Source organism: Muntiacus reevesi, chromosome 2 (assembly GCF_963930625.1).
Source record: "Muntiacus reevesi chromosome 2, mMunRee1.1, whole genome shotgun sequence".
NCBI classification, from domain to species: Eukaryota; Metazoa; Chordata; class Mammalia; order Artiodactyla; family Cervidae; genus Muntiacus; species Muntiacus reevesi.
In genome coordinates, this window is record NC_089250.1 from 175089231 (window position 1) to 175115681 (window position 26451).

The window sequence follows — 26451 nt, forward strand, 5'->3', positions numbered from 1 at the left end:
CATGTGCCCTCGGGGGCAGCACCGCGCCTTTCCCAGCCGGCTTCTCAAATGAGAACAAGAATGATCCTTCCTACCTCGGAGGGCGGGGTTTGGGTCCCTGCTCAGGCCACTGATAAGATTCTGGGGAGGCGCCCCAGGAACCGGAACCCCTCCTCGGGTTACACCAGGGGACTCAAGATGCTCCCGGGGACACGCCATTTGGCCTCTCTGCCCTCCAACAGCCCTTCCCAGGGCCAGCTCTGTCACCTCTCCTGGTGACCGGAGACGGGGCCCTCCGCACAGCAGTCCGAGTCTCCTCGAGGACTCTCCAGCGCGGATGTATAAATAGATCTTTCAAGATTTAGAAACCACCGCTCCCTGCGCCAGCAGCTCCGCCCACCCGTGTCACGCCCCGCCCACCGGGCCCCGCCCCGTCAGGCCCTCCTCCCGGCGAGGCCCCGCCTCCAGACCCTTCTTCCCGCCCACCAGCCCCAGCTCCCCGCGAGGCCCCGCCCACCAGGGTCCCCCAGGCCCTAGCGGCTCCCGCACGTGGCCGCGCGGCCCACAGACATGGGAGGGTGCCAAAACAACTCAGGAATAAGAGGTCTGTTTTTTAAAATTTGTTTATTTTAAAACATGAAACCCAAGCTGAATAGAAACCACAGAAATTACATTGACGAGAGTTTTAGTATTTGCCAAGAAAAATAAAACCCCCAGCGAAATAAAAATCAAAGCCCAAACCCAGTTTTACCAAAAAAAAAAAAAAAAAAAAACAAAGCTAAAAAAAAAAAACAAACAAACCACACACACACCCAGAAACACAGCGACAGCACACACAGCCATGGCCCTATGGAAGTTTGGAGAACGCCAAGCGGTTCAGGCCTCGATCCCCGCTCAGGATGCTAAATCGATCTTGGGGGGGGGGGGGGGGCGGGGACCTTGGAGGGGGAGTCTTAACAAAATAACTTGGAGAGATATATGTAACAAATATAAAGTGGTGTGGCACACAACCATTATGGTTAAAAAAAAAAAAATCCCGCACAAGAGGCCCCGGTCCCTGCTCGTCCCCCTTTTGGGACCGCCACCCATGCACCCGCTCCCCGGCTGGGCAGGGGTCCTGGGACGGGGAGGGATTGGCGCTTGGACTGGGATTGCATAGTGAGATGGGGTGAACGTGGAGGGGACATCCGATCAGGCCAGGGTACCTCGGGACCGGAAACGTGCGCCTGCCCGCGGAGCCCCATCGGGGAGGGACCGGCCTGGAAGCCCTCCTGCCCGCGGAGCCCCCAGGACCCTCGCCTTCTCATCCGCGCGGTCGGGGACCACCGCCGGAGAAGCTGCAGGGCCTGCTGAGGGGGCGAGGACCGCGGGTGCGGGATGTGGAGGCCCCGGGCCCGGACTGGTTAGAAGGGCCTGAAAACTTAAGAGCAAGAAGAAAACCAAGGGCGGGAGGCTCCCCCCACCCGCTGCAGGACCGAGGCTTGGTCTTGCTGCCCTTTCGACGTCCGCGTTTTCCTTCATGCACCCTCGGTGACTGGGAGGAGCTGGGCGGGGACGCGGGCGGGCGGGCACGCGCACGGAGCCGCTCCCTCAAGTCCGCCTTGGACTCTCAAGCTTCTACATTCACATTTCGGCGGCCTCGCGGCCTTTGTGCTTCTGAGCCACGCCCGGGGCAGCACAGCTGGAGCTCCCTCGGCCGAGGCAGAGGCCGGGAAGCCGCGCCTGGGTGGGGGCGCCCAGAGGAAAACTGGGCAGTTGGGCTGTGGCTCTGGCCTGTGGGGGGCCCAGGACAGGGCGCTGGAGCCCCTCGGTGAGGTTTGGCCATGCGCCAGGGCTCAGATGCGCGGCTGGGGGCCCGCAGGCACCCCTGGGGGCACCTCTGTTTGCCCACTCAATCCCACCTCTCCCGGGCAGCCTCTGCCCTGTGGTCAAGGCGCCAGGGGCCGCTGCGTTCTAGCCCTGGGCCCACCCATCCTCTTGGTCCCAGACACCAGCACACAGAAGGGATCCTGGAGAAAAGGGAGGCGGCTTCTCTGCGGGCCACCTTAAGGAAGGGGCACTGCCCTGCCACCCCAGGAGGAGCCTCCCATAATGTCTGTAAACTGCCGGGCCCTGAGGCCCGGGCCGTGTCCCCCCATGGAGGGACGCAGGCCTGAGCCGCACCTGGCCTCTCGGTGGCTGGCTGGCTGGGCAGAGTAGGCATCTCCCCGCCTTGACTTGGGGACAGCCCCACCTTCTGCGGTGGGAAAACAGCAAACACTGCACACGAAGCCAAAAGCACCTTAGGGAAGCCTTGCTCCCACTTCACAGGTAGGAGACCGAGGCCACAGGGGCCTCAGTCCTACAGCCGAAGGGACATTCATTCCTGAGGACACGGTCCCCTGGGGGCAACACCTGCCCAGGGAGGGGTCTCCAGGCCCTTGGGCTGCCTCTTGGTCTTGACACCCCCAACAGCGCCCCGAGAAGAAATGCCTTCTCCACCCTGAAACCCAGCTGGCTCTCCGGGGCTTCATCTCCGGCCTGGACTTGGCCTCACGCTTGCGGACCGTGGGGTGCCCAGGGTGATCTCTCTCTCGGAGGCTGGAGTGAGGTTAGTGGTTAGTCCAAAGGGGGGCTGCGGGGGCCGAGGGCACTGTCACAGCCCGCTTGGGTGCAGGCCCCAGGCCGGCCTGTCCTGGATGCAAAGGGAACCGGGAAGGGGGTGCCAGCTGGCCCGCAGAACCGCCTGCCCTAGAGATGACAGATGTGGTTAGTGCAAAGAGCAAACTGGGTGGAGCTGCCGAGGCTCCGGGGGTCAGGGGGAGGGGGTTTGGCACCAGGAGGGCAGCCGGTACTGGGTGAGCAGCTTGGGCTCGGCAGGCACCTGTCTCCTGCCACCATGGACAGCCGGATGCCACGGGCGGGGGCTGCTGCGGGGAGAGAGCGGTGCGGGGGGGGGAGAAGCAGAGAAGGGGGGACCCCCTGGGAGGCTTCTGGCAACTGAGGTGGAGGAGCCTGGGGTGGAGGGTGAGAGAAGGAAGGACGACAGATGCTGCAGGTGTGTGAGGGCGCCGCAGGGGTCTCTGCAGGCGGGAGGCAAGCAGGCGGGCGCACACGCCATCGCTCGAGACGCCCGGCACCGAGGGGGCACTGCCCCTGTGAATGGAGAGGGAGCAGACGGCCCAGCTGGGGAGGGAAGGGGGCGGGCGCAGCCGAGGAGACCCCAGGGCAGCACCAGCACAGCCGGCCCCTGCAGGGCGGAGGTGCGAGGGGGCTGGGGGCCCGGGCATCGTGAGCAGCGCCCCCAGGTGTCCAGGCTCGTGACCGAGGAGAGGGTGCGGGCCCAGAGCCCCCGCGTTGCCCTGGGGAGCAGGCCAGGTGTGTCTCCGCACCCCTGCAGGAAGGGAGGGCAGGGCCGAGTGGCCGCAGAGGTGCCCGCAGCGGGCCCGGCGTACGCGGGGAGGGTCCGGTGGGTGGTCGCAGGTGCAAGCAGGGAGGCTGGCACGGGAAGGAGCGGGGCGATTGGCACATGGGGCGGGTGGCGGCTGGGGGTCTAGTGCCCGCTGCTGCTGGACTCGGGGCGAGGCTGGCTCGTGGCGAGGTACTTGGCTCTCATGCTGGAAGTGTACTGGAGGGAGAGAAGGGGGGGCCGATGGTCAGCGGCACTGGGCGCGGCTGGGCAAGGCCTCGCTGGCTGAGCTGGCTGGACGGTGCAGAGGCAGAGTGGACAGAGCCCCGGAGCACGGGGCTCTGGGGGAGTCCGCTGGTCCAGGCCCAGAGGAGGACCAGCACCTCTCCCAGCGAGGGGAGCCCATTGGCCCCCGACCCCCATCTCGGGCAAGGAGCTGGAGCACGGAGGTGCCCCCTGCACCCCGCACGCCCAGGACCTGAAGGCCCCGCAGCACGGCCGAGTGGCCGGGAAGAGCGTGTCGGCAAAGGCGGGGCCAGGCTGTGCCCAAGGGCGGGTGGGACAGGTTCCCAAGGACCCAGACCACCAGGGTCAGGGTCACAGGAGAGAGGAGGCGCCACAGTCGCTCTGCCCCGGCCCCCAGGGAAGGACCTGGAGAGCCACAAAGGCCCCCTGGGACCCGGGTGATGCTGGCACCCACTCAGGTGGGAACCAGACTGTGGGCTCCTGGTGGCTCACAGACCCGGATAGAGGCCGCTGGGGGCGGGGACAGCCTGCCCATCCCGGCCACTCTCATCCAACCCGGCCGCTCTCGTCCAACCCAAAGCGTGAAGGACTTGCTTGCTACACACACACATATGTGCACGTGTGCTCAGAATGAACACATGTGCAACAGATGTGTGCTCAGAGCAGGCGGTGTGCAAAGGGCCACACGCCCATCGCGGGGACAAAAGCCGAGGTATGTGCCGAGGCCGCCAGCGGGAGGGAGCTGGCCCCGTGGCCAGGCACCCTGCGAGCCCCGAGTGCCCACCGTGAGGGCGTCAGGACGGACCCTGCCCCCAGAAGCCCTCCCAGGACTCCTGGTGGGTGGCCACGGAGGCGAGCTGGACGGAGGAGCGGTGGGCACTGGGAGCCGTGTCGTCATTCCAGGGACATGCAGCGGGACTTGGGGAGGTGGTGGGGGGCGGCGGGTTGGCTCAGGCGGGAGGGGCCGTGGCGGGCGCCAGCGAGGGCGAGCGTGGCTGCGGCCGTTGGTACATGCGCCTCTGCACGCCTGGGGCCCCCCCAAGGGCCAGGTCTGCTGGCCACACCTGGGACTTCAGCGCTCAGCCTCCCAAACCCAGGCACCCAGTGCCGGCGTGCACACGCTCCCGGGCCCGGGAGGGACGGATGGGCGGCGGCCACCTGCAGCCAGACCAGGCGTGAAGAGAGGCTCTGTGGGGGTCTCCCTGCCCCTGGAGTGAGGGTGACGGCCCAGGGCCAGGGTCCCTGAGGTCCACACGCCTGTGCTGGCCCTGCGCTGGCCCTGGGCCTGCCGGAGCGGGCAGCAGTGAGCAGCGGGCGTGAGGAGCAGACGTGTGGGCGGGCAGGCGGCACGGGGCGGGGGGCCAGCTGGGTCAGTACCTGTCACTCTGAGGACTCGGCCACCACAGCCTTCAGGCACTGTTCAGGGGCTTAAACTGCCAGCCCGTGTGGCCGCCAGAGTCCAGGGCGGCCAGATAGCGCTAGGAGGGCACGGGGCGGGAGGAGTGCAGGAGAGAGAGAGAGAGGGCAGCCTCAACGCCAGGCGAGGACCTGCCCGGGGCGGGCCGCGGGTTCAGCCTAGAGCGCCACTGGGGGTGCCGCCGGGAGCCCTCTCAGCAGGTCCGAGGTCAGCACCGCGCCATGGGGCACAGCGGGGCCGCCGCACTGGTGGGCGTGTGTGTCTGAAGTCAGGTGGCCCTTAGCTTCTCTAGCCTGTTCCTGGAGGCCCGCTGCCCCCAGGAAGCCCTCCAGGACCCCTGGCCCCTGTGAGCTCCTTTCTTTGGCACCAAACCATCCTATCCCCCTTTTCATGTCTCATTCCCAAGACCAGAAGCGAGCACCAGGCCCAGCTGGAAGAGCCTGGTGGGGGCACCTGGGCTGAGTTCAGGAAGCTGAGGAAAGAAGCAGCAGGGCTCGGGTAGGCAGAGCGCCCGGGCCTCCTGGAGGAGCTCGTGTGGGCAGGCCAGCAGCCCGCCCACAGGGCCCAAGCTGGGGCTCCACCTGCAGCCCCGCGCTGAAGGCTCAGGGCAGCCTGCGGGGCCCGTGCCACCTGGGAAGCCACAGCAGGCACGAAGTGGCGGGGTGGAGCCCACACCCTGGCCTCGGGCCCCCCGCTCCAGCTTCTGCCCCGAGACTTACTGAAGGCGGCGGGGACTCGCGCCCAATGAGAGGGGTGTTCTCACAGCGAGGGTTCTGGAAATTGGCATTCTGGCTCCTGAGGTGAGAGGAGAGGGCCCTGTGTCAGTGGGCCCACCTGGGAACCAGGCAGACCCCACCCCACAGACGGCCCGCTAGCGAGCGCCTGGGGTCCCAGGAGCCCAGCACACAGAGGGGCTGCGAGCAGGCCCACGGCCGCCCCTGCCCACCCCGGCCCAGCCGGAGCCTTGCCCGCCCGCCCCAGCCCACCATGTGGCCAGGCCCGGGTTCCTTGGCCACAGGATCCCACGTGCTGACCCTCTGTCTGACGGTGGTCCCCTGTGGCCTCGGCCCAGGGTGTGGCAGCAGCAAGCACTCTGAGCCCAGGCACCCCCAGGTGACCCTCATATGCAGGGCCCCCTCGGCCCCCGCCCTGCGTCTCGATCAGGTGCCCCAGGGCCCCCTCGGCCCCCTCGGCCCCTGCCCCGCGTCTCGCTCAGGCGCCCCAGGGCAGTGGCCGCGCCGAGCTGCACGGGGCCAGGCAGCCTGGCCAGCACCTCTGCGCCCCGCTTGCCCGACTCACATGTATTCCGTGACCGGGGCGTTGCTGACGGTGTGGGCTGCGGCTGGGATGCTGGTCTCGCTCCCGTAGCTGCTGCCACAGCTGTACAAACTGGGCATGTGGACACGGTAGAGGCTGTCGTGTGCCTGCCGCGGCCCTGGGGCGGCCTCCTCCTCCCCGTCCTCGTCCGGGCCTCTGCGGGGAGGGACACAGGCGCAGAATCAGGCTTGACGCGGATGCGGGGCCACAGGCCAGCAGCTAGCTCTGAGGCAGACACGCCTGCTTGCAGCCCTGGGTTGTCGGGGCTGTGGGGAAGGCTCCCGGGGACACAGGGACGCTGCCTGCCTATTAAAAGACGGGGCCGGGGCCGTCCCGGGGGAGCACAGAGGGCGAGCAGCCCCAGCCTGCAGGACGGGGCTCAGGCGGGGACCCCGCCCCCGCCGGCTGCTCACTCTCCTGTCTCCCGGGCTGGGGGCCCCTCTAGGCCGGTCATGAAGTAGGAGTGCCCGCCTCAAAGCCACCAGCCTTGCAGCGGCTGCAGAACCCCAGGGAGCGTCAGGAGCGGGGAGGCCTTCATTCTGCCTCGACTACAGCTCAGGCCGTCCCAGGGATGCGGCCCCAGGCGCCGTGTGGTCCAACGGGCCCCAGGCGCCCTCACCTCTTCTGCTGCCACGTGTGTGGGACGCTGCAGACGACGGAGCTGAACATGAGCGCCGTGACAAAGGAGAAGAGGGCCAGGTAGATGAGGCCCTCAACGCCGTCGTAGCAGAAGCCTGTGAGGGCCTGCACATAGTCCTAGGGCCAGGCGGGGAAGAAAGAGCGGGAGAGGCACAGCCTGAGATGGAGCTCGGGCCTGAACCACGTCTGAACCAAGGCTGGCAGAGGCCCCATGACCCGCCACCCCCCGCCCCTCCCCCAGCCACGTCCCCTCCTCCCACCCCCCTCCTCCTGCCCCATCCCCAGCCACTCCCCCTCCTCCTCTAGCTTCTCCTCCTCCTCCCACCTCTCCCCCAGCCGCTCCCCCTCCTCCTGCCCCTCCCCCAGCCGCTCCCCCTCCTCCCGCTCCTCCCCCAGCCGCTCCCCCTTCTCCCCTAGCTGCTCCTCCTCCTCCCACCCCTTCCCCAGTTGCTCCCTCTCCTCCCCCAGCTGCCCCCTCCTCCTGCCCCTCCCCCAGCCACTCCTCCTCCTCCCACTCCTACCCCAGTCGCTCCCCCTCCTCCCACCCCTACCCCAACTGCTCCCCCTCCTCCCCCAGCTGCTCCCCCTTCTCCCTACCCCTCTCTCAGCCGCTCGCCCTCCTCCCCCAGCCACTCTCCCTTCTCCCCTAGCTGCTGCTCCTCCTCCCACCCCTCCCCCAGTAGCTCCCTCTCCTCCCCCAGCTGCTCCTCCTCCTCCCCACCCCTCCCCCAGCCACTCTCCCTTCTCCCCTAGCCACTCCTCCTCCTCCCCCAGCTGCCCCCTCCTCCTGCCCCTCCCCCAGCTCCCCCTTCTCCCCCAACTGCTCCCCCTCCTCCCCTAGCTGCTCCTCCTCCTCCCACCCCTTCCCCAGTCGCTCCCCCTCCTTCCCTAGCTGCCCCCTCCTCCTGCCCCTCCCCCAGATCCCCCTCCTCCCCTAGCTGCTCCTCCTCCTCCCACCCCTTCCCCAGTCGCTCCCCCTCCTTCCCTAGCTGCCCCCTCCTCCTGCCCCTCCCCCAGATCCTCCTCCCCTAGCTGCTCCCCCTCCTCCCCACCCCTCCCCCAGCTGCTCCCCACCCCACACGGGCCCAACAGCAGGTGCAGGCGGCTCTCACCAGGTGCAGGCTGCGGCAGTCCACCAGGGCAGTGAGGTGCTGCAGGTTCACCTCCGTGCCGTTCAGTACCTCCTGGACACGGAGCAGGGGGTCCTGGGGGGTGAGAACCATGCAAGGTCAGCACAGCGCTCAGGAAAGGAGCCAGCCAAGGCCTCCCTCCACCCCTCACCTGCCAGCAGGAATCCCCCCTTGACTGCCCCCCCAGTCTTGGCACAGGCCCTGAGGACCCCAGGCTTTGAGAAAAGCTGACCCCCAGGTCTGTGCCCTGGCCTCGGGAGATGGCTGAAAGCGTGAGGGCAGTGGGGAGTGTGGGGCGCACAGCGCCTGTGCACACACCACCGCTGCGGGCCTGCCCTGTAACAGGAGCAACAGCAAACACGCGTGCGTCTCCCGACACGGGCCTGAAGACTGTCTTAAGGAACAGCTTAAGACGATGGAGATTTTCACAGTATCTTAAAGGACACGACGTTGTCCAGCACGCTCTGGGCAGTGTGACCCTGGTGCTGTAGTGTGTGTGTGTGTGTGAGCATCACTAAGCCTACCCAGGTCCTTGGGGGCATGAATGGAAGGATGGAAGGAGAGGAGGACCAGACCCCCGGGCAGGGTCCCCCAGGAGCAGCCTGGGCAGTGACCGCACCCGCCTCCCCCTCAAGGTGACGAGAGGGAGCGCGCGGGCCCCAGAGCTGGCCGCCAGCCGCTCACCTTGGTGGCAGGGTACTCCCACGAGACAGTCCTCAGGAGCTCAGCCACTACATCCTGCATCTCCACCAGCGCCTTGTGGCTGCCCGACAGCTTCTGCTCCACAGAGAGGCCGCTGAGTCCCGCGCGGGTGGGCGGCCCGCCTCCCTCCCTGAGGACCCCACCCCCCTCGTGGGGCGGGCTGGCTCCAGTGCCGCAGCCCCCGCCAGTCCCAGGGGCGTCCAGCCCGTGGGGCCCCGAGCTCCTGGGGTGGGACGGCTGTGCCCAGCAGTCCGCTCTGTGGGACACCTTTCCTTGGCCCCCAGGACAAGCACAGACAGACAGTACAGACCACGGAAGGTACAGTGTCTTTAAAGCAGATACGCAGTCTGGAGGACCCAGAGGGCCACACGGGGACGTGGGGTGATCATGGGCTACGCGGTTTCCCTTCAAATTCCACATCGGCCCAGACAGTTACTCCACCCAGCGGGCATAGGACCCCTCCGCCACGGGACACCCCTGGGCTCCTGCTTTGCCCGGGAGGCATCTGGCTCTGTCGTAAAGGGCAGCCCGGGGGATGCAAGGTGCCCAGGGGCTGGGGGCATTAAGCAGGCCACCCTGAAGGCTTGTGTGAGGGCACCAGGGTGAGGGCCCCAGGGCCTGACGAGGTGGGAGGGGGCCTCGCGGGCTGTGGGCGTCTGGGGGTGGGGGCCAGGGCACCAGGTGCTCTGCAGGGTCGGGCCTGAGCTCTCACCTGCTGGAAGGGGTTGACGGCATGCGGGGAGCAGGCCAGGTAGTACTGCAGCGTGTCTGCAGAGAGAGGCGAGGGCGGCGAGTGACCCTGGCTGTCCGCGTGCACCTGTGTGCGTCTACATGCGCATCTGTGTACACGCGTGTGTGTGTGTCCACATCTGCGTGTATGCTGAATGTATGTGTGCTTGCTTGCATGTATCTTTACATGCATGCGTGTGCCTGTGTGCGCATGTCTGAGTGCAGGTGTACCTCTGAACATGCACGTGTCTGTACACACGAATGTCACGTGTGAATGTACATGTGCACGTGTCTGTGTCTACATGTGAGCATGCAGGTGTGGGGGGGAATGGTCTCCAGGGAGCCTGGGGCCAGGGCCCAGACCCTTCTACTCTGAGTCGTGTTACTGAAACGGGCACAGTTCTCTCTTGGAGGGCTGCCTCATCCCTCCCCTCTCTGGGGAGCAGCAGACAGGCCACGGCGGGAGGCGGGGGTAAGTAGTCAGAGGTCAGCTAGGCAGGCATCTGCTCACAGGCCAGTTGAACAGAACGGTTCTTAATCCAGAATGTCACCCCAAAAAGGGTGCAGGTGGCCTGCTCATCCCCATTAAAACAGGTGTTGATTGTGTCCAACATTCAAAGATGGGGACTCATGCACAATTCTGATTTTGAAAACCTAGGGAAGCCAAGCCCAGCCAGAATTGAGGAAGAAAATTTGTACCCCAACTGCCTAACCCTGGCCCCCACCCCGCCCTGTGCTGTCTGGCCCCTTTGGGGGGCTTTCTGGGGTCCAGCGCAGGATGGGGGCTGGAGCGAGGCCTAGCACAGCCCAGGGCAGCCTCTCCACACCGCACCTGTGCTCGGCCCCTGAGGTCTGGGCTCCTATGGAGCTTATGTTGGAAAACAGAAGAAAGCGCCCACTTGGCTCGAGCCACCTGTCCAGGGAGCCAGCACGTGGCCTGACCTGATGGCCCGTGGGCAGGAGTGGGCACTCGCAAGCGGCTGGGACACAACCGCAGACTCACCCCCGCTCAGCACCGAGTGCTCCTCCACCATCCGGGTCACGTAGGTGTCGGGATCCACACAGAAGTCACTGGAGCCCTGGGGTGGGGGCAGGCAAGGAGGAGGGGATACCAAGCTGGGCCCCCGAGCCCTCAGCTCCTGGGGGTGGAGCCTGGCCCCCCAGCATCTGCGTGTGGCTCAGGGAGGTGGCGTGGCTCTGCAGGGCCGGGAGGTGGGGACTGACTCGCTGTGTGTGTCACACACAGGTCCCCCATCTCTCTGGATCTCGGTGTCCCGCAGAGGAGAGCAGGAGGTGACTGTGGCATCCACCCCCCATCCCCATGCTCTGCCAGCAGACGGGCACCCCGTCCCCTCCGTCACCTACCACAGACACGGCCAGCTCCAGCCCCAGGGCTCCCCAGCTGATGATCAGGGCCAGCACCCCCAGCAGGCAGACCCTTGGGGCAGAGAGAGACAGTTGGCACTCTCCAAGCTGGGGTGAGGGCTGTGCCCCACGCCAGGCTGGACCTGAAGACGGGGGAGGGCGGGTCAGGGCTGACTCGGGATGGACGCGACAGAGGCCTCAGCCCCCCGCCCCCAGGGCCCTCAGACTCACCCTACCAGGATCCCCTTGGAGCTGCGGATGAGGCCGACCAGCACCAGGAGGCAGATGGCCACGTCGAGCAGCAGCAGGCCCAGGTAGCCCAGCCACCTGCAGGGACATGGCATGCGTGGGCTGGGCACGGGGCCAGTCCCAGGGCAGGGGCAGGGGTGCTGGGCAGAGCGGGGCAAACAGCCTGGGGCCCAGAGGAGCGTCCACAAGCAGCTCTGGGTGCAGAGATTGGCCTCTGACCTTGTAAAAGACGTCCCCATGGGGGACTCCTGCCGGTGACCACCCCAGCCCCTCCCCCAAGACCTCAGGCACTGGGAGCTGGAAGCCACTGGCTGGAGAAAGGAGCGGGGACCAGCGGGGGCAGGCAGGAGAGGGGGACACACCTGTACCAGTCGTAGAGATCCACTTGCTCAGCCAGTGCCTCCAGCGACACGGCTGGGTTCCTCCAGAAAGGGATGGCCGCCGTGTAGCCCAGCAGCGTCTGCAGCAGGCCCTGTAGCCGCTGGACCGCCCGCAGGGGTTCCGGCCGCGCGGCCAGCTGCCGCTCCAGGCTCTGCAGGCTGGGCTCCGCTGTGCGGTTCAGGGAAGCTGCCGTGTCCCACACCTGCTCCAGGTTTGGGGAGGCAGTGAGCTGGGACAAGGACGGCTTCCGCACGCTCCCGCACACGTCCACGTCTCGCTCTCTCACACATGCACACGCACGGGTGTAGGAGCAGGAAGAGGCCCCCCCTACCCATGCGGCCACTCACGCGGTCCTGGACCCCTGCCACCGTACGATTGGCGTGACGGAGTGAGTAGGTGGCCCGATGGATGCCGTCACTGGTCTCCCCGTTGCCATAGAACCCCACAGCAATACCGGCGCTGGGACAGGACGGGGCCGCGTGAGGGCGCGGGCCTGGGGTCCCCCCCACGGGACTCGGCCTGCCCCGCCCCTTGCAGTCTGACCCCGCCCCCGCCACGCCCCGACAACACCGCCCCTGCCAGTCGGGCCACGCCCACAGCAGCCCGATGGCCACGCCCACAGCACGCCCCAGTGGCCACGCCCCTCCCCGGACCGCCCCGCCCCGCGCGCTCACCTGCAGACCAGCGTGGCGATGATGACGCACCAGGCCGTGCAGCAGCAGTCCGCGTCTAGGTGCTCCTCGCTCTTGCGCCGCCGGCAGCACAGCCAGAAGGAGTAGAAGAGCAGGAAGAGGAGGTCCAGGGCGAGGCAGGCCAGCGCGGCGGCCCCCAGCAGCAGCAGCGCCTGAGGGCGGTGGGGAAGCGGTGTTGGAGGAGGGGTTCCCAGGCGGATTCTGCACCCAACCCCAGGAGCGGCCAATCCCACCGGTGCCCCCGGCCCAGGGACCACGGGTCCCCAGCACCAGAGTCATGTGCCTGTGCTCACCCAGACCTGGGACCCCAGACTCAACGTCTTCATTCCTAGACATCTGGGCACTGTCCAAGCCCCACGTGGAGGGGCCGGGTGGGCAAGGCCTCTCCTAACCCCTCCCAGGCCTTCACTGGACACCCCTTGGCTGCCCTTGCTGCAGAGAAAACCAGTCCTCAGGGGGACCTGGAAACGCCTTCCTCACATCTTAACTCTTAGCCGTGTGGCCGCGAGCCTGGGCAGCCATTGTGGGGTGGAATGCCCCAGGCCTACCCACCCCTGCAGGGCCCCCTTGGACCAGCTCAGCCACAGAGGCACTGGGACTGCTGGATCACAGCCCTGGCGCCCAGCGACTGTCTCCCGGGAGATGGTTGCCAGGCAGCAGATGGAGGATGGCACTCCCTGCCCTTCCAGGAGCCAGCTGGCCCCAAAGGCCTCCTGCCTGGCCCAGCACCCCAGCCGTAGTTCCTGGGGGCTGCTGTGCTGTTTGGAGGCCTCTGTCCTCCCTACAAAGTACAGGATGGGGCAACTTCTTGGGAGAGGCCAGGGCACTAGTGAGGGTGCAGCGTGGGTGGGTGGGCCTGACAGGACCTGACTACCCTGCTCAGCGGCTGGGCGGGGCAGGGAGCAGCCCCTGTGTGCTGGCTCCAGAGGGGCCGCCACTCCTCACGGTCCCAGGGCGCTCACGTTAGAGGGACTCTGAGGCCAGGCGGGGAGGGGTGTTCAAGGTCACACGGGGACACCAGCCAGGCCACAGCAGAGAGCCTCTGGTGTCAATCAAGGGCCTGCCAGAGGGACAGGTGCCAGTCACCGGGTGAGTGCTCACCTTAAGGCGCCCAGCATCGGCTGCAGCCCCCACCCCGCCCAACACTGCCCACAGCAAACAGGATGCTTGGAAAAGCAATCTCATGGTGGGCTCTGCCCGCGCATGCACAAGCTGAACCCTCGGCACACGGCCGTGGATCCTGCAGGCCTGACTCCTCACGGGTCAGAGGGGTCACTGCCTCCATCCCGCCTGCAGGCTCCTCCCCTAAACCCTCAACCAGAACCCACCGGCGGTGAACTTCCGACCCCACGTCCTGCCTGCCCCGGCTCCTGGGATTCTGCAGGCCCCGATGATCGGCCCCAAGTCAGCCCTGTGTTGGCAGCAGCCACCCCCGCGCCCCAGCAGGAGGCCACCCTCTGGTCCCCAGCGGTCCTCAGGCCAGCTTTCCGCTCCAGCCGACCTCGTTCCCCCTCCTCTCCTGCCTGACCCGCACCCCCTCCATAAGCGCATCTACATACGTCCTCTTGAGGAAATCCTTCCGGGGGTGAGGAAGCCAGGGACCAGGGCCACAGGGCAAGGGGCACCCAACCTGGGGCCCGGAGGCCGCCCAGTCTGGCAGCGGGCAAGGTCAGTGCCTACAGAGTTGTCAGGACCCATCACAGAGCTCGCAGGGCTTGAGCACAGCTCAGGCAGAGCCAGGACCACCCACTCCCGTCCGTCCTGTGAGAATCGGAGGCAAGATGAGCGTGACTGGCCAAGCGAGACCCCAGCACCGGGGGCGAGGCTACGGTGAGGGGGCACCGCTCCTTTGGGAAACGTGATAAGTGCCAGGCTGGTGGAGGAAGCAGGCGCTGAGGCCTGCAGGGTGAGCTGGAGGCTGTGGGAAACCGAGAAAGCAGGCCCAGCGGGAGCAGCAGCAGGTCTGCGCGGGCACAGCCCAGTCCAGTGGGTCAGGGAAGCGCGCTCCGGGCATAGGGCGCCGCGCCAGGCCTGGGCACTTGGGAGGCGCTCCGGGATCTCCTATGGCTTTGATTTGTTTTTTTGTTGTTGTTGTTACTGGTTTTCTCTCTTTCCTTTTTTGGTTTTCCTTTTTAAACCACGAACCTTACTACCTTTATAATTACAACACAAACCCAGAAACGTGTTAGTAACTCTTTTCAGTCAGGCGTGGGAGGCGCCTGGCCCGCACCCAGCTCCACCGCGTGAGTCCCAGCGCGCCTCCCTCGCGCAGGCCTGCTTCCCTTCCTGGGGACCGACGTGCCCGCGCCCTCCCCAGCCGCCACGTGACCGCGGAAGCTGGGCAGTGTACAGTGGAGCTGCGGTGCCCCAGGAGCAGAGGTCGAGAGGAGGGCCGCCCTGGGTGTCACCACCAGGAGGCCGAGGACCGCCTGCTGCTGGACAGGGGTGGGTGGGGTTGGGGGGGCTCCTGCCCAGCCCCACGGGTGGCTGGGCCCCGAGTGCTGGGATCAAACGCTGCTCCGCCTGGCGCCAGGAGCTGACCTAGTCTGGGCGCCCGTGTATAAAACAGAGCTGGGGCCGCACCGAGGAGGGCGTGAGCTCACAGGTGTAAAGGCTGAGAGCAGCGCCTCCATCGGGGACCCCCCGGGGTACTGCTCCCGCGCCAGCTCTGCCAGGGGCGGGGGCCGGTCCCCGCTGCTGGAGGGGCGTCCAGGCCACTCACAGACAAGGTGAGTGTGTGCATGGTCACACCCACACGCATGGTTGCACCCGTACATGGCCACACAGGTGCACACCTGCCCTCGCACACAGTCACCCGCACGTGAAGATGTCGTCCTGAGCCCCAGCAGCAGCGGGCACAGCAGCCCATGGCTGGAAGCTCTGTGGTCGTGGATTGGCCTCGGACACCTGTCACAGGCACAGCCACCTGCCGCGGGCCCTGGAAGCCCCAGCCTGGGGGAGCAGTCGCCTCCCGCCCGCCCCCAGCCCCACCTCACGGAGCGGAGCCCACCTCCAGCTCTGGGAAAGACAGGTCCAGGGCTGTGAGAGTGAGCGCGTGTCCTGGGGCTCAGAGAGGGACACCTGGGGAGGAGAGTGACTTCCAGAGGTTTCCCTGGGGATGGCAGAGACCCCGGGGGCCACAGTCTCCCCCTTAGCCCAACACAAGGAAGCCGGCCCCTGCCCTCCTGTCTATCTGCCCAGCGCCAGAAGGCCCTTCCTGGATGAGGGCACTGTACTTCTGTGTTGGGCCTGTCTGCCTGCACCCCCCGCTCCCTGATGGGTGCTGGAAAGGCCTTGCTAAGCTCATCAACCTGGCTGGGGCGTTACCCACCCTGGGCCTGAGGCCAGGCCTACAGTGAACACTCAGAAACACGAGGCTCCTGCCCCCCACAAGCTCCGACAGGACAGTTTCCCCTCGGACGGGGCTCGCCTTAAACCATGATCCCCCTGGGCTGCTGGTGGGGGCCCTCCACATGGCCCCAGGAGGTAGGCTGTGGGGGTCTAAGCCAGGACAGCCCCCCTTGGTCCCCACAAGGAGGTGACAGAACCCTCCAGTTGACATTGAGGGGGCTGGCCCTCGGGGCTCAGGGCCCCAGCCCCCTGATGCAAACAAGCTGGGCCCAAGTGGGTGCGAGGGCCAGGGCAGGGCAGGGGCGCCTGGCCCTGGGCAGCAGTCTCCTCTGGCCCAAGGGACCAGCTTGCCCTCTGCCCTCATCCTGAGGCCAGGTTCCCAGAGAACAGCCTTCCACTGGCATTCCCGCGGGCACCCCGCCTCCCCTCCAAACCACGCGGCGGCCCCTCTGCATGGGAAACGTTTGATCAGCATCTGGGCTCTGATCAAATGGAATTTTCCGTCTGTGATGGAAGTGACATCAGCACGCGGCCAGGCGCTGGGGCTCCTGTCCTGACCGCGGGCCACACTGCTGGCGTCAGCACCTGGAGTGTCGCAAGCTCGCTGCGAGGCCTCAGCTGGACACACGTGCACCCGCCCCTCCGGCTGCTGTTTCTCAGCCCTGGACTGCCCGGCCCTTCCCAAGGCCCTGCAGCCCCTGCCATGGGGCGTGCCCACCAAGAAGGCCCTGTGCCCACACGTCCCGTGGGCCCACAAGCCCCCACCCGCTCTAGAGACGCCCGACGAGCCGGTGCTTGCGGTCTGAACTCACTCCGTCCAGGGCGGGCCAGGCCCATGTCTGAGGCCTACTGGGCGAACCAATGAGGCCTCCGCCTCCAACAGGTCCTCCCAGCCCAGCAAGGGGACCAGGGCCGGGGCCCCAGGGAGCGGTGGGCTCCCTGTGCGGGTGGGTGGTCTCTGCAGGGTGCGGGGAGCGCCAGCTCAGCCTCAGGCGTGCTGGCTGCAAGGGGGGACCCCGGCTGGGCCTGTGAGGGGAGGGCCACGCCGTGCCACCAGATGTCAGTAACAAGACCACAGCACGGTGCTCGGCTCCACTGCAGACGGGAGAGCACGAGGCTGCGACCTGTTCCCTCCCTACCCGCCGCCCGCCCGCTCCTTCAGCACAGCCTGGACACGGGCGGTCAGCACACGGCCTGGGCGACTCACAGCGCCGGCCCAGCTGCACCGAGGTGCGCCCAGCCAGCAGGTGGGGAGGGCCGCGCGCGACCCGGGGCAGCCCTTCCGCGTGCCACCGCACAAGACTGGTCCAGCTGGGTGTCCTGGCAGCACGTGGCCTGGAGGCCTGTGCAGGGGAGTGCCCCACGCCGTGAGCCCGGCCGAACTGCGGACAAACTGCCTGCGGAACACCTGGCCCTCCCACCACATAGCCGCTGTGCCACCCAGTAGCTGACCCTGAGAGCTGGCCGGCCCGCTCAGCGCCTCTGCGGGCTGCCACGGTCCGCGGCCAGGCTGGGAGCCCCTCCCGGGCGATCTGATGGGAAGTAGGGGCCTGGGCGCCCTGGGCTCCCCAGGGGCTGCGTCCCTGTCACCCTGCTGTCCTAGCTCGTTCCCCCTTGGTCCGCCTCCTTGGGGTGACGGTGAGCACCCCGCGCGCGCGGGTACAGTAAGGGAGACCTGGGGCCAGCAGTCCAGGGGAGACTGGGCGGGCTCTGGACCTCCTCCAGGTCACATGGCTAGTGGGCGGGGCAGGATCCCAGCGGGGGGCGGGGGGGGGGCGGGGGGGTATGACTGCAGCCTGAGACCTCACCGCTGCTGGGTCAGGGGCTCTCCCAGGGCCGGAGTCCCCAAGAAGGCCACAGTCAGCCGGCCTGCCCCCCGCTGCATGGCCCTGTCCCGCCCCATGCCAACGCTCTCTGGGAGGTAGCCTGGCCAGGTGGTAAAGGGCAAGAGTCCCAAGAGGAGGCAAGTCCAAATTCTACCAGGGCCCCGCGAGCTCACGTATCCATGCGCCGGCCACACCTGCCTCCCTGGGGCACACGGGGCCCTCAGCCCACAGCCAGCCCCCAGACCGGGGAACACTAGCGCACACAGTGCCCACAGCACCGGGCCTGGCCTGGGCACTGGGGGCATGGGGCCCCCAGACACAGCTTCTGCTGGGCTGGCAGGAGTCTGCCCAGATCCCCGCGGTGCAGGAAAGGCAGAGGTTGTGGGAACCAAACAGAGCAGGGGAGGGGCACAGAAGCTTCAGGGGGTGTCCCCTCAACCGCTGTCGTGGGGGCAGCGGGTGCCAACAGGGCAAGGTGAGGCGTGAGCACTCGCGGGGAGGGACAGTGCGTGAGGGCCAACCGAGGCCCAAGCTGCAAACCTGCATCCAGGGCGGCCCTCCAGTAGCTGTCTCCAGGCAGGGGGGTCAGGCTGAGCCTGATCCCCGACGGCAGAGCGAGGGTGCTGTGGGACGAGGTCGGGGCATGCAGGTGGAGTGGGGGGGGACACGGGCCCCTCCAGCGCCTCCAGGGTCGTCCTCCCCGGCCCTAGGGCTGCCAAAGGCCCTTCTCCAGAGGAAGAGGCCAGGTAGGGGCGTCCAGGAGGCTGACCGGTCCCCACAACCCAGGCGCCATCTGGGAACCCATCAAAGTCCTGCCTGGAGCCCTGGCCTGGGGAGGAAGGGGAGGGGGTCTCCCGCTGGGAAGGCCTCACACCACCTGGCACTAACCACTGCCCCAGGGTCTGGGCCTGAGCACCCAGCTGTATCCATGGCCTTGTGGGTCCCCAGACCCCCTGAGGCAGAGGTGGCCCATCCTCCAGGCCAGGGACCTGGGGCCAGAAAGGACCCCCAGGGCCCCCTGCACTGACCTAACAGAGGCAGGGCTGGAGCCAGCCCGGGGTTCCTGGAGAAAGTTCTGGAAAAGCCCCCCTCACCTCCTGGGCCAGGCTGGGTGGGAGCTGAGCTGCCTGAGCGGCAACCCCACCCCCAGCACTCTCGCTGGGGCTCCCACACGCCGGCCAGAAATTAAAAACAGATTTTCCACCAGGCCAGGCTTGGGTTTCACGAATTCCAGGATGGTGAGCTCGTGGCCGTGCCGTGAGCGCGAGAGGGGCCCGGCTTTCGGCCCGAGCCCCCCGACCTGGGGCCGAGGTCCAGGCTGCCAGCGGCACCTCCCTCGTCACCGCACAGCCTGGTCCGGCGGGGCGTGGCTTGGGCTGAAGCCGCGGAGAGACGCCCAGCCCAGGACCCCTCCGCGCCCGCGAGGCCGGGGGCCACGTGCAGGGAGGCCGAGGCCCCGCCCTCGCCCCGCCCGCTCGCGGAGGCGACGCCGAAGAACCTGGCGGCGCTGCTGCCCTCTAAGACGCCAGTATTTCGGTCCCGGCGCCCTAACGCGTCTCCTAGCGTGACACCCAAAGACTCCGCGCTCTCCGCCAGCCGGCTTGCGGGCGCCGGCCTCAGACGCGGCCAGGACCTGCCGGAAGGACGGGCGCACCCGCGGGGCGGGAGCGGAGCCCCGCCAGGGGGACGCGGCCCCTGGACGCATCGCCCCACCCCGGGCCCGCATCCGCCCCCCGGTGGTCAGGACCCAGGCCAGGGCGCCCGAGGCCAGAGCAGGGGAGCCCGAGGGTGGCACCGCGCCTGGCATTCAGAGGCAGACGGAAGGGGTCACGCGGGCTTTGGGAGGCCTGGCCTCATCCCGCGCCCTCGGCCAACACGGGACATGCCCAGCCACGAGGGGGCCTGTGGACAAAACCGAGCCCCGTGGGGCATCTGCCCTCCGGAGCCCACCGGCCCCAGCGAGGGGACCCAGGAGGGGCTGGGGCACACGAGTGGGCACGCAGAACCCAGGCCTCGAGTGGGGCAGGTGCGAGGGGGGGGGTCACGGGGGGGTCACGAGGGCCCCGCCCAGCCCATCGGCTCCTCCAGGCCCGGCCCAGGGGGTCACCCCACCCTCCCCTCGCCCTGTTCCCTGAGGGCACACCTCACGATCTGCACTTGTCTGGCTCTGGGCAAAGACCAGAGAGGCCTCGTGGGCTGCTGGCAGCAGACACAGGCCCCGTTCTACCTCCGACTCTGGGCTGGAGGCCTGGGGGCCCACTGCAGCCTTTGCAGCTGTGGCACGAGGCACACCCGCTTCCTCAGCAGACGTCCACGTGCCTGGGCTCTCGGGAGCCCTGCTGGGCAGGCCGAAGACTCAGTTCTGGGGGCATGTGCCATTCCCGTCTGCAGCAGGGACCCCGGGGCAGGCCAGGGAACCTCGGCTCGGGGGCATCCTCCAGCAGTGAGGGGCGCCCCACGCTGGGCACCGGAGCCTGGTGTGCGTCATCCGAGCCCCGCTGTGCTGACCAGGAGCCCTACTGTGTCTGTCTATCCTCAGCCCCCACGCCGGGGGAGGCCCCCGAGGGCCACGGGTGCGTCCCCATCCAGCACAGGGCTTGGGGCAGGCTCCCCGCAAACCTGGGAGACAGCATGGGCACAGCTGGGCGCTCCTGGGGCCCCGCTATTCCCACCCCCGCCCTCGGTCACGTGCTCCCAATTCCTCGGGGGCCACATGGGGTGCTTTCCACATCTGTCATCCAGTCCCTGGGCTGCAGATTCGGTTCCTCTTCCCCAGCCAAGGGCTCAGCAGAGCTACTGTGGCCAGTGGGGGTCTGGTCCCAACTGCCCCTGAGTCCTCCTCAACTGGCGCCGATTGGGGGACCCAGGGAGCCCCCGACCAGCCTCGGACTCACACACGGGGCTGTGTCCCCAGGCAGGGGACTGCCGGCCTGGTGCCGGAGGCTGCCTGTGTTTTCCCGCCTTTGATGCCGGCTGGCCAGCGGCCTCGGTTTCGCTTCTGCAGGGGGAATGGGGCCCACCCCCGGGGAGGCCGTGTGGCTTCCCAGAAACGTGCTTACAACACACAGCCTGAGCCTCTCAGAGCCACGGACACGTGGCCAGAGCCTGACCCAGTGCCCCAGGTCAGAGCCAAGACGGCTTCCCGCCCTCTCTCCATGTCCCCGAGGCCGAGCAGCACAGTGCTGGGGACAGAACCAGGAGCCCCGAAAGGCTCCAAGATGGGGCCCGGCGGTGCAGACCCTAACCCTGACCCATGCGACACCAGGCCCCTCAGCAGGCGCAGATCTGGGCAGAGGCAGCCACCCCTCCCAGCACTGTGACCTTGGCCAAGAGGCACACAGCCAGAGTCGGTTTCACCCGGCAGGGGCTTCCCGCCCCCCCCAAACGCATGGGCCCTGCACCCCCAAAGCCCAGCGCACAGATGCTGTCCACACAGGGGGGACTCAGCTTATACACCGCCCCTCGGCACTATTCCTTTAGGGATGTTTCTGGCACTTGCAGCCTCAGAATCCTGACCTAAAAGGTACGTGGCATTCTGGGCAAGCTAAGAACCCAGGACCAAGGACATGGTCCCCAGGCTTGATGTGTAAAAGATAGTGACAACTCCTAGTCTCAGGCGGCACCCTCCCCGGGTTTAAGGCAGGGACAGATTCCAGCTGCAGGGACTTCTTCCCTGTCTCCACACTTTTTCCTACTCTCCAAATAGTCCATGAAGGTGTTTGCTTTCATAGACTAGAAGAGAGGCGAGAGGAGCAAATTTTCCTTCTGAATGTGGGGACGATGCAGAGAGGGCCAGCCTCACCCGCGGGCACACGCCGCCCCCGCCTGAGTCAGGAATGAAGCCAAGGTGCCGTAGTCTCTGCGAGGAGAACACCAGACCCAGTGGGGCCCCCAAGTGGCCCTCCAGGCTGGGCTCACCACCCCCCACCACCCCGGGCACAGAGCACTCCCCGCTCAGAGGCAGCACGTTCAGACCCGAGGACTCCTTGTTCTGGGCCGAGGCCCAGGCTTCTCTCTGCTTTGGGGCCTTTGCGTGTGGCATTCCCACTGCCTAGAACACGCCTCCCCAAGCTCTCAGCCGCCTCGGGCTTATCTTCAGGGTCTCAACAGGAACATCCAGGCACTCAGGGCTTTAATAGGTAAACAGGCCCCACACGCTGGGTTGGCCTGGAAGGTGAGCTGGTGTGCCCACTGCATACCACGCTCCAGGTGAGTCCTCACCCTCTGGGCATTCCAGGAGAGGGAGCGCCTCCTACAGGAAGGCTTCCCTGACTGCCGGGCTTCCCTAGTCCTGACCTGATCACAGCGCCACCACAGCGGGCTGCACGGTTCTCCAGCTCCCAGGCTTGAGCCTCTCCTGAACTGGCAGAGGCAGTGAGCAAGAATGAGAGGGACAGAGGGCAGAGAGCGGGTTTGAACTCTACCTCGGGACACAGCGGCTGTGGGAGGCTTGGGAAGGAGGGGTTGGGAAGGGCTGGTAGGAGTTAAGGGGGCAGTTCCCCCCAAGTAGAGCCCAGAAAGAAAGAAGAAAGTCAAGTCGCTCAGTCGTGTCTGACTCTGTGACCCCATGGACTGTAGCCCACCAGGCTCCTCCATCCATGGGATTCTCCAGGCAAGAGTACTAGAGTGGGGTGCCATTTCCTTCTCCAGGAGATCTTCCCGACCCAGGGACTGAACCGGGTCTCCCGCGTTGTAGGCAGACGCTTTACCGTCTGAGCCACCAAAGGGAGCCCAGAGAGGTGGTTAAATCCACCCAAGTGGGCCCACTTTCACACAGGTGGGAAGCTGCAGGGCTGGGGTCCAGGCCTGGCGCCCCCAGCCAGGCACCCCCAGTCCAGTCTGCAGAGAAGGAAGGCTCTGAGACCACCCCCCGTCCCGCCCCCGCCTGCAGACCTGACGTCACTGTGGACTACAGTATTGGCCTCAGGCCACTCCAGGTCACGGGCTATGCAACCACCAGGCCTCCTCCCTCCTCCGGGTGCAGTCCTCCCCCTGCACCACACCATCAGCTGCCCCAGGGTTCGGGGAGTCCTGGCACCCTGGCAATAGCCCAGCCCCCGGGGAGTCAGACCAGCAGCCAGGCAGGCGGGGGGTGTGGGGTGGAGCGGCACAGAGCAGACCCCAGAAGCCCTTCCGCTCCCTCCCGGTGCCTGCCAGCCCAACTGTCCCAAGAGTCCCCAAAGAACCCACCCTCCTGCAGTCTGTCCACTCAGCAAACATCAGGAGCCCCCGAGAGACAGATGGATGGGCCAGGGAGTCCCTCCTTGCCAGGATGGAAGCCTTGGGAACACAGGAGCCCAAGACCCTCAGTCCCCAAAGTAACTGCATGATTTTAGGGTGCAAAATCCGATCCATGGTCTTACAAAGGCTCTGAGCCCCCAGCATAGGGCCAGTCGGGGCTCTGAGAGCCCCTGTAACGGCTCTCATCAGCTTTTCATCCCTCAGTCACATCCCCTGCAGGGTCAGCCATGGGGGACTCAGGAAGCCCCCATCCCACAAGGCTGATTCTGGCTCCTCCAAGAGTAGGAGCAAGAGGCCTGAGGCAGAATTCTGGTCTACCGCCCACTCACCACTCACAAGAGCTGACTCATCAGAAAAGACCCTGATGCCGGGAAAGGCTGAGGGCAGGGGGAGAAGGGGGCGGCAGAGGACGAGATGGCTGGATGGCATCACCGACTCACTGGAAGTGAGTGTGAGCAAGCTCCGGGAGATGGGGAAGGACGGGGAAGCCTGGCGTGCTGCAGTCCATGGGGTCGCAAAGAGTCAGACACGACTGAGCCACTGGACAACCTGCTCACCGTGTGATTCTGGGTCAATCTCCTCTTTAAGCCTCAGTTTGCTAATCTGCACAATGGAAACAGTTATGCTCATCTCCCAGGCTTGTATATGAAAAGGTTAGCAACAGCCCCAGTGAGTACCGCCCAACAGGGTTTGGCCCCTGGGGTTTCCAGTGGGTTTCACCGGGCTCCTAGCAGTGGATGGCTGGCAGAGGCAACAGCAAAGCACAAAGGCTGGTCTCCCCAGGCCCCACCACCCCCCTGCTCCTGCCTCAGGCCCCACCTTCCCCCTGGATGGCCTCAGAAGCAGAGGCCCCCTCCCTGCACAGCGAGGAGATGACTCCAGGCCCCTGTAGCCCAGGTGGGCGCCAGGCACAGACGGGCCCCCGGGCTGAGTGGGGCGCCCCAAGTCAGGAGGATAAGGGCTTCCCCGTCCGCCAGCGGGACGAGGGCAGCTGTCCCTGTACAGCTAGGAGTGCTTTGCCAGGGAAGGCAGGGGGAGGCCCCAGGCGGCGGCCCACACCAGACCATCGCCTGCCTGCCCAGGAGGGGAGCTCCGTGGGCTGCTAAGCCAGCACAGAGTGGGAGCGTGGGGCCCTCACATCCATCCCAACCCTGCAAAGGAGGCGCTCCTGCCCGGATCTCAGGACGGCATGGGAGGGCAGGGGCAGGGCGCACGCCCAGGCCCAGCTCGCTCCACAGCCCCGAGCAGGCGGTGGAGGTGGCGGGGGATGGAGACAGGCTGGCTTCCACGCTGTGAATTATTCAGTGGTTAATTCTGCTCCTCACAGAGGAGGCGGGAGAGAGAGTGAGTCAGAGCCCTCCCACAGCGGGGCAGGAACAGCGCTCTTAGAGGAGGCCGGGGGCACTAGCTGCGGTCCTCTCAGGGGCAAAGGGCCCTGCAGGAGACCGGGCTCAGTGGAGGGGGGTGTGGGGGGGTGGCCACCACGTGGACGCCTCCACTGGCCAGAGGCATCCGCCCCTCACTCACTTCCCGTTGCAGGTCCAGGCAACTCAGGGGGCAGCTCCTAGGAGGGATGGTGGCTGGGTCAGCCAGGGTTGACAGCATGTGCAGGCAGCAGCCCACGGGCCAGCGGGAAAGCTGTGTGGGTCACAGACACCCCCGGTGCCCCTGGAGCTTCAGGGCTGACAAACGGCAGAGAACTTCCTAAAGTAAGGGACACGGTCCTGCTCGGTGGAAGCAGAGCCCCAGGGACATGTGTGGCAGAGGCACTCCAGGGGAAGCTCGGGGGTGAGCGGAGGAGTGGTGTCACCCCCACCCTGGTCAGCCCCCTAGGACTGGGCTGCTACAACATGGGCGTCCAGTTTTATAAGAATCCTGCTGCCTTGGGCATGCCTAGGCTGATCCCTCGCCCCCTTTCTAATCTGCTTAGAAACAGATCAGCAGGGCTGGGGAACCAAGCTCCAGGTAAGCGTTGTGTTTGGGGCGGCAGGCTCCCTGCAGAGCTGGGGTGCTTCCGGTTCTCCTCTGGGCAAGGGAGGCCCTGAGGACAGAGCTCTGAACTGGGGTCACACTGTCCACGGATGCTGGACTCCCGGGCCGTCTTGCGAGCAAAGCCGTTCCCCGCCCCCACTCACCCTAGGGCTCTGCATTCATCACCAAAGAGGAACTCAGACATGATCCGGGTGACCAGGCACCCCAGCCACTGGGGCTGTGGAATCCGGATCCCCAGGCAGGAAGGAAGTGTCCACAGCCTGGTGCCCTGGCCCGCACTCAATGGCAGTGGGGCTTGGCACGACCCCAGACCTAGGGCTCCACTGGTAGAGCCTGGTTCCTCGGGGAGAGGGCTGCAAAGGGTCCATGCCCACCCCCACCCCACCAGCTCTGCCCAGACTCAGCCCGTTCCCAGCCTCCCAGACTGAGGCCCATCTTTTGTCCCTGTGGCCAGGCCTCCCTCCGACCCCCCTCAGGGCTACAGGCAGTCGGATCTCTGGGCAGGCACTGTGTGTACACTCCACAGCTTGCTCCAGGCAGGGGGTCATTAGCAGCCAGGGGGGACTGGCATCCACGCAGACCACTCACCCACCGACATCTTGGCAGTGAGGGGCATTTCCCGGCTGGGGCTGAGGGGGCCAGGAATCCCCTCCTGGCTGCACCAGTGCTCTCAGGCATGGACACGGTCTCCGAGCCCTGGGTCCTCTGGGTCGGGGGCTCTGCGGGGCAACACCCACCGACTGCCCCTGCTCAGGGGCCTGGGCAGACACTGACAGCTGGCGGAGGGGTCTCCATGGAGGGGAGGGAGGCGGCTCCTCCTACCCCAGCAAGAGGGAGGGTCTTAGTGACTCCAGAAGAGAAGGCAAGAATCGGCAGGAGGGCTGTGGACCCTCCATGCGGGCTTGGGGGGGGTCCCCTTAGATTCTCCAGCAGGGGAGCCCCAAGACCAGGAGGAGACTCTCCGGAAGAACCGGTGCTGTGCCCAACAAGGAGGCAGGGGCCATAATCCTGGATGCGGGGTCGGGGGGAGCCTTTAGACCCTAAAGGAGGAGGGGACCATGACCCTCGGGGGGAGGGGGCTCAGGGTCCGCGGAGGAGGAAGGGGCCGTGACCGCCGGTAGGTGACAGGAAGCCTTTAGACCTTGCAGAAAGCGGGGGCCGTGACCCTGGGAAGGGGGATCGTGACCCGCGGGGAGGGCGGCCGGGACCCTCGGAACGGAGGGGCCGTGACCCGGGACCGGACCTGCGACCCAGGGAGCCCGCGTCACCTGCTGGTAGTCGGTGTCCTCGGGCCGGAACTGGCTGCTGGTGGCCTCCCAGTGCAGGTCGAAGTGGGGCAGCCGGTGCAGGAGGCTCACCCACCAGGGCGCCGCGTAGCTGACCCCGGCCATGGCGGGCCGGCCGCGGCGGCGCGCGGCCGTCGCGGGGCTCCCTGGCTGGCCTGGGGAACGGCGATCAGGGGCCCGCCGACCCCGGCCTGGCCGCCCGCATCGCCCGCGCGCTCCTGGGCCCGGCCCGGCCCGGCTCGGCCCGGCTCGGCCCGGCTCGGCTGCGCTCGGCTCCGCTCGGCCGCCCGCGCCCGCCGCCTCTTTGTTCGCCGCCGCGGCCGCCGCCGCCGCCGCCTCCGCGCGCCCCCGCCCACCGCCCGCCCGGACCCGCCCCCGCGCCTCTATTGGCCCATCGCCCGCCGGCCACGCCTCCCGCTCGCCCAGCGGCGCGCCCCGCCCCGCCCCGCCCCGCCCCGCCCCCGGGCCGCCATTGGCCGTCTGGGAGAGGCCCCGCCCACTCAGGCCTCCCTCCCCGGCCG

The 26451-nt window shown here is 67.1% G+C and overlaps 1 protein-coding gene across 2 annotated transcripts; it reads right to left on the reverse strand.

The window, feature by feature from the left end:
* Positions 1–586: 586 nt before the first annotated feature.
* Positions 587–26236, reverse strand: TTYH3 (tweety family member 3). 2 transcript variants are annotated; one of them, XM_065923696.1, is made up of 15 exons: positions 25913–26236; positions 12217–12386; positions 11890–12001; positions 11524–11744; positions 11144–11239; positions 10913–10985; positions 10551–10626; positions 9531–9586; positions 8801–8893; positions 8099–8191; positions 6967–7103; positions 6330–6503; positions 5750–5825; positions 4991–5091; positions 587–3586 (listed from the first exon to the last, which is right to left on the reverse strand). In XM_065923696.1, exons 1-14 carry the CDS (start codon positions 26033–26035, stop codon positions 5023–5025), a joined length of 1569 nt encoding a protein of 522 aa, XP_065779768.1. In that variant the 5' UTR covers positions 26036–26236; the 3' UTR covers positions 587–3586; positions 4991–5022. The 2 variants fall into 2 exon arrangements, with proteins under 2 accessions (XP_065779768.1, XP_065779767.1); XM_065923695.1 differs by lacking the exon at positions 4991–5091.
* Between the last annotated feature and the right edge of the window lie 215 nt (positions 26237–26451).

What these genes read in the sequence shown, in the direction of transcription:
- TTYH3 (XM_065923695.1), bottom strand. Translation starts at nt 26,035, where the DNA reads ATGGCCGGGGTCAGCTACGCGGCGCCCTGGTGGGTGAGCCTCCTGCAC. An exon ending in CACACGTGGCAGCAGAAGAG is followed by an intron (nt 6,504 to 6,966) that starts GTGAGGGCGCCT and finishes CCCTCCCCGCAG; the next exon opens with AGGCCCGGACGAGGACGGGG. An exon ending in GCCCCGGTCACGGAATACAT is followed by an intron (nt 5,826 to 6,329) that starts GTGAGTCGGGCA and finishes CTCTCACCTCAG; the next exon opens with GAGCCAGAATGCCAATTTCC.